We start from the raw sequence: 6,590 nt of genomic DNA, 5'->3' as shown, positions 1-6,590 counted from the left end.
TCTAATTATGAGAGTTACAATCATGTTGCTGGACAACAAGATTTTTAGCATTAGATTTGTAAGAGTTAATTTTACTAAAGGTTTTTTGTATTTAGTGGCAATTTCAAATTTAGACTATCAATTTTGTTATTTAACATCTCAAACTATTATTTTTTAGATACTTTTAGTCAATTTCATTACTTTTTTTTAGTAAAGGTATTTTTGTCTTTTTATATATTTTTTAATTTTTCATTTAAACCGATGTAATTGATTTAGAACTTAGGTAACCTCTGATTTTTAGTAACTATATTTTTCAACCGGTTTTAGTAAAGTCCTAAACCAATTAAACCGGTTGAAAGCAGCAAAATAACAAAAGAAAAATATGAAGAGACAAAAATGTCCTTATTAAAAATAGGAAAAGTGATAAAAATAACTAAAAGTGTCCACCAGGACTATGTGGTCTAATGGTACCCGGGTTGGACTTCCATTTGGAAGGTTGTGAGATCGAGCCTCAGTGAAGGCGTTATTGGCTCTTTGTGTTTTAGTAGGTTGAGAAAGTATATGAACAGATACTACAATGTAATAGGGAAAAACTAAAAGTGTCCAAAAAATAATAGCATAGAATGATATTCTTAGGCTAAATTTAAAATTGACTCCGAAAATAAGGAACCTTAGTGAAATTAACTCGATTTATAATCTATTTTGGTTTGCTTGTTCAAGTTTTACCTTCTTTCACACAAAAATTATGGTTAAACTTCCCATTTTACCGAACTCTTTCCTTTTTACTTATAAATTTTATATATTAATATTAAATTAAAAATAACTTTAATCAACTACCGTTAACCCTAAAAAATAAGTAATTAAAAATGATCGTAAATCCCGAAAGTCTCTCAACTAACCCAAGGGCCCCACTCTCAAGTCTCAACTCTAAGTATTCAATTGTTATGTCGTGGAACTGTATCCACCTTGCAATGTTCATAATTACTGAACTCTATGTTCATTAATTTTTCAACTTCATATTCACAATTATTGAACTCTACAGTCACAATTACAGAACTCTATGTTCATAATTTTTTAACTTCATATTCACAATTATTTAACTCTATATTTACAATTACAGAACTCTGTGTTCATACTTATAAAGCTCTATGTTCATAATTATATAACTTTATCTTCATAATTTTTGAACTCTATATTTATAATTATAAACAGTTTTAGAACGGTGTCAAGGTGGACACGGTTCCACAACATAATTTGCCCTCAAGCATTGGGTTGGATTGGATTTCTGGATTGGCATTTGGCAACAAACTAAAATGATGAAAAAAATGGTTTATGGGCCTTTAGAGAATTGGAATACTACTGCTACTATCAAATACCGTGCTAATTATATTCATTATAGAATTTGAGTTTCAATTTGTGCAATTAACAAGTATTCATGATAGCTGTTCTTCGCACATGATATTATGATTAGCAGAGTCTTTGGCAAATAAATGCTAACTTATTAGATTAGTGGATTTGACTAAATTATTTGTTAATTGATAGCTGATTACATGTAAAATGATTTTTTCAAAAAACTGATTGAAAAAGCTACTTTGAACAACTTTGTAAATTTTAGTGTTTTGGAGTAATAAATTGTTACAAAAAACTAATTAATCAAAGACTTATATGAAGTGTGTAACCAAGTCAAACAGTAGTGAAATAAGTCAAAAAAGGAGAAATGAAATGAAAAGAAAAGGAACTTTTGGATATAGATCAAAGTGGTTGAAGCCAATAAGTAGTATGCCGCGACATGATACTCAACTGTATATATTCTATATATTTATTTATGCATCTCACTTAACTAATCAATGAATGAATTGAATTAGAAAAGAATTGAACTAACATCAACTAGCAGAGAAAGAGATGCAGCAAAGCATTCCTCTTCTCAGTTAATTCCTACTTTTTATCCAAAGATGCTCTCCCTCCATTTCTTCTAACATCTAACATCAGGTAGATTTCCCATAACCATAGGGGTTTTTGCTTGCCCAATTCCACTGATCTCTGCACATCTCTTCAATGCCATATTTTGCCCTGAAAATTAAATGTTAGCATGAGCCTGAGGAAGGGTATCCAATTATGGGTTTTCATTATTCTATCCGCCAAACACACACTTACTTCCATTTTAATTCCCGTTCTGCTTTCTCGTTTGCTGCATACACAATTTCAGCATCACCAGGTCGTCGGGCAGCCATCACCAGTGGAATTTTCTATCCAAACACAACAATGGAGTTGTTAATATACCATACCATACCACCCCTCTTTTACCATCACAATAGTGATGTGATGCCATTTTATCACATTCCCTATTGAGACAATACTAACCAAATACCTAGACAGACATTAATCACGAGAACTGAGTAAGAATCAAATGAACCCTCCAAGCTTGCTTTTACCTTTCCTGATACTTTCTCGAATGCTGTTACCATTTCCAAGACTGATGTACCTTTTCCAGTTCCTAAGTTGTATACTTCACAGCCTGGAGGAACAAAAACAACAAGCCAAACAACATAAGAAAGCTATAATAGACTTAAGACAATGGAAGTGTATTACTTCTTAAAAGGTAAGTAATCTCATTATTCATTACAGAATGTATAAATGTGTCATGTGACTCAAGCATGAATGCTGTATATCAACAATTAATTACTTCATTTAACTCATGAAAGAATTTAATGGCCTAATTTACACTTACAGAAAGGATTACAGAAAAAGCACCAAGTTTTCAACATCAAAGTAGATACCCAGTATGTGACAGATGTAGGAAAGCACAAGTCTAATGAAATGAGAATATCGTAAAAAGAATAAATAACAGTGGGCAACAGGTTTTGCTTGGCAAGAATCATCCGACCTGTAAGGTTTTGTTCAACTAAAATTTATGGGAATTACACACCACAAAACTTGTGAGCACTTGCAGGACTAAACCCATGACACAATCATAAAAGGATAAATATGTTGAGGTAAGAGCTCACATCCTGGTCAATTAATCCAGATATTTAATGAGAATTCTTCAGTCACAGAACAAGAGCATACCTACGGAAGGATCTGCCAATTTCTTCACAGCAGCAATGTGACCATCTGCCAAATCCATAACATGAATGTAATCACGTACCTGAAAAGATAATAAATAAAATAAATAAAAAATAAATGTAGGTCATATGTATAGAAACAGAGAGTAATGCACTAATGTTGCTAGTCAAAATAATGATGCTTTTAAAGACATACCCCTGTGCCATCCTTTGTTTTGTAATCATTTCCAAAAACTTTCAAAGATGGCAGCCTTCCAACAGCAACTTGTTGAACAAAGGGCATAAGATTATTTGGGATTCCACATGGATCTTCACCAATATCGCCACTAGGATGGGCACCAACTGGATTGAAGTATCGCAGCAATATGATTTTCCATTCAGCGTCTGATTGGTGCACATCACGGCATATTTCTTCGATGTAGAGCTGAATGATCAATTCTTAGCAGATCAGGATAAAACACACACATTCTTAAATTTTAACCTCACGGAAGAAAATAACTACACTTCATTTCAGATTGAAGATTCATTTGTTACATTTAATCATTCTGAAAACCAATTAGAATATGAAGCCACTAAAGTTGTACCTTGGTTCGGCCATAAGGATTTAAAGCACTTAGGGGGAGTTCCTCTGTGCACGGAACCAATTTTGGCGAACCATAAACAGTTGCTGATGATGAAAACACAAGCTGAGTTGTTGAAAAAAAAAAAAAAAAAAAAAATAGTCAGGACAAAGCAATAGAACTAATGAAGAAGAATAACAAAACAAGTGGCATAAGAATAAGAGATACATTTTTGCATCCATGGGCAACCATGACTTCCAGAAGGATAATTGTACCAGTAAGATTGTTGTCATAATACATCAAAGGCTTCTGCACACTTTCACCAACTGCTTTTAATCCAGCAAAATGGATAACAGCATAGAATCTGCAGGGAGTTATCAGTATATGGTTAAACATGATATCAATCTGTAAAGTAGCTAAAAATAGGCAGCATAATAACCATCTTTCTATGTAATCAAGATCATGAGCAGCACTAAAAAGGATTTATAGTTCAAATGCTTGTTTCACACAATTAGAGCTTCCAGGAAAAGAGGCTTTTTTTGTTTTTTAACAAGTTTTGTCTATTAGTTTCCTTGAAATACATAAAAGCGAATAAGTTGTGTGACACAAAAGCACTAAATGGTAAATATATTTTATTACAGTGGAAACATTCAGCTATTAAAGATTAAAATTTGTCACTAGTTCATCACAAAGAAGTTCCATGCATCCTAGATACTAGATAGTAGATGGAACAATCCACTAGCTACATAGATTATTTAAGAATAGAAAATTTTCAAAGTAACATTGTATATAGAACTCAGAACAACCAAAATAAGTACATTAACATAGTAAAACCTTACTTCATGGAGGCAAAGAGCTTTTCAAGCGCAGGCTTGTCACGAAGATCCATCTATAGTAAAACCCAAGACTACATCAGAAATCATTAATTCAAAAGAAGAAATAAAATTAAATGTTAAGAATCCAAAATCAGGTTAATCAGCTATGCCTATGCAGATCTTGTGTCATGTCTTTTTATTTACTTCAATTTATTTATTTTAAAATAAAATAAAAATTTCTCCATGTTAAAGGAAATATAGAAATTGCACAGGAACTAAAATATGAGCAAATTCAAACTGTTAGGTATTTTATTTTTATATTCATTGAAATTGTGCCCTTATCATTTTTTTTTGTTGGTTTTCAAGTTGTTTCCTAGATAATGATTATGAGGTGATCCCATACCTAATAACAAATACAGTAAAATACATTACTCAAGCTGTACTAATTACGGAGTATAATCAAAAGTTGGGTAAGAACAAGAAACAAACACTTGTACAACAAGGAAATGAGTCAAAAAAGAATTTCACTTCCCCAATCTCCAGAAGTTCCTCTAAAACACTAATTCCTAAAGCAAATCTAATCACTTCCACTCTTCATACACGACAAGTACGGAGTTAAAAAAAAAAAAAAAAAAAAAAAAAATTAGAAGTACCTTGAAGAATTCAAGATTGGAGGCATGTTCACCAGCAAGCTCCTTAACTCTTGAGATAGCAATGGAGGAAGAATTGTCCAAATTATCAACCACAACAGCTTTGTAACCAGAAAACAGCAATTGCAACACAGTGTGACTCCCAATATACCCTGCGCCTCCCGTTACCAGTATGTTCTGCGACATTGCTTCAAAGAATCCAAGAACCAACCTAGCTAGCTATAAAAGTATGCACGCACGGTATACTTCCCGGGTAATGAGAATTGTTGAACTTCCGATCTGGGTATTTTACAATGCAGCAGAAACGGAAATATTGGGATGAGACGAAGAGAAATGTAGGAGAAAGAAGGCGTGGGCAGAGGCGTTTGCAGCGGGGGATCGTAGAAAGGGCGGTCTACGAGGGCATTGTGGTTAGAATGGTGGATTCAATCTGTATAAATGAATATAATCGGTATTGATGGATGAATGACTGAATGGTGATCCCCCAAACTCTGATCCGAGGGATTCGTTAGACACTGGTTGCAAATGCAAACTGCAAAACAAAACTAACTGCATTCGGTTTCTTCTATTTTTAATTTCAAATTTCATTTTTTTAAAATAATTTTTATTTTTATAGGGTTTTCTAATTTGTTATTGGCTAATATGAAATGAAAACAAAAGCCATGCGAACTGGAGGAAGAATAACATGACAGATGGGGACCCACACGTATCGTATTGGTGTCGGTTATTCGCAATTCTCCGGAATTCGCAATAATTGCCAGTGATTTCCTTGTTTGTACCCATTCCATTCCGCCCTCAGAAATCAGAATCTTCTTTCCTCTGTTCCAATTTTTCATTTTCTTAGCTTTAAAACTTTCCCTTTTTTGGTATCTCTGATCGGAAATTCAGGATACATAAATTCTTCTTTTTTAAAACATTTAATGAAAGGGCGAAACTATTATATACGTATATTTGGTTTTAACTAAATGCAATATTTCGCCGCGTGATGGCTTGCGTGGCCTGGTCGTTACAATTCCTTGTTCTTCCAGCGAAACTTCGCTGTTCGCTGTAGAGGTGAAAAGTTGAACAGTAGATTATTCTGTTCTTTTCTTTTCATTAAATTATACTTTCCCTTTCTTACGTCCCAAACATATTAAAAAAACAAAATCGCACATCACATGTGACCTAAGAACAAAAACTGTTAAATTGAGAAAAAGTGCAGGCTACCTCACCTCCCTCTTCGTTTGACTAATCACTAATCAATCAATCAAACAAAGCCTCCACCAGAGGGTTAAAAGGAACACCGCCAAGTGCCAACGACCTTGTGAATCCCAATGCCGACTAGTAAAATAAAAGAGTTTACTACACACTCCCTAAATTTTACTGGCTACTTTTTTTCATATGGGTCCCAATACAACTGGCTATATTAAGATCTTGTGTGTTGAATAAAAGTTGAGAGTAAAAGGAGAAGTACATGTAATATTTTTTGTAAAATAACTAATAAACAAAAAATTAATACTACATATACTCTCAAATTCTACTCCC

The 6,590-nt window shown here is 33.3% G+C and overlaps 1 protein-coding gene across 2 annotated transcripts; it reads right to left on the bottom strand.

Moving 5' to 3' along the window:
• Positions 1-1,704: 1,704 nt before the first annotated feature.
• LOC109165394 (UDP-glucose 4-epimerase GEPI48-like) lies at positions 1,705-5,881 on the bottom strand. Of its 2 annotated transcripts, XM_019314128.1 has the most exons (11): positions 5,771-5,881; positions 5,070-5,496; positions 4,441-4,490; positions 3,830-3,965; positions 3,626-3,727; positions 3,238-3,465; positions 3,046-3,124; positions 2,412-2,494; positions 2,134-2,225; positions 1,964-2,049; positions 1,705-1,931 (listed from the first exon to the last, which is right to left on the bottom strand). In XM_019314128.1, exons 2-10 carry the CDS (start codon positions 5,250-5,252, stop codon positions 1,965-1,967), a joined length of 1,038 nt encoding a protein of 345 aa, XP_019169673.1. In that variant the 5' UTR covers positions 5,253-5,496; positions 5,771-5,881; the 3' UTR covers positions 1,705-1,931; position 1,964. The 2 variants fall into 2 exon arrangements, with proteins under 2 accessions (XP_019169673.1, XP_019169672.1); XM_019314127.1 differs by lacking the exon at positions 5,771-5,881 and having other exon boundaries at positions 5,070-5,763.
• Between the last annotated feature and the right edge of the window lie 709 nt (positions 5,882-6,590).

The sequence above is a fragment of the Ipomoea nil genome, unplaced genomic scaffold, assembly GCF_001879475.1.
Source record: "Ipomoea nil cultivar Tokyo-kokei standard unplaced genomic scaffold, Asagao_1.1 scaffold3069, whole genome shotgun sequence".
In the NCBI taxonomy this organism is placed as follows: Eukaryota; Viridiplantae; Streptophyta; class Magnoliopsida; order Solanales; family Convolvulaceae; genus Ipomoea; species Ipomoea nil.
The sequence above is the reverse complement of the archived record's forward strand: the minus strand, read 5'-3'. Positions and strand labels throughout refer to the sequence as shown.

Coding starts and splice junctions, on each gene's coding strand:
- LOC109165394 (XM_019314128.1), bottom strand. CDS start 5,252: ATGTCGCAGAACATACTGGTAACGGGAGGCGCAGGGTATATTGGGAGT. Junction 3,728..3,829: donor TTGCCCATGGATGCAAAAAT/GTATCTCTTATT, acceptor TCAACAACTCAG/CTTGTGTTTTCATCATCAGC. Junction 2,495..3,045: donor ATTGGCAGATCCTTCCGTAG/GTATGCTCTTGT, acceptor TTGTTCCTCCAG/GCTGTGAAGTATACAACTTA.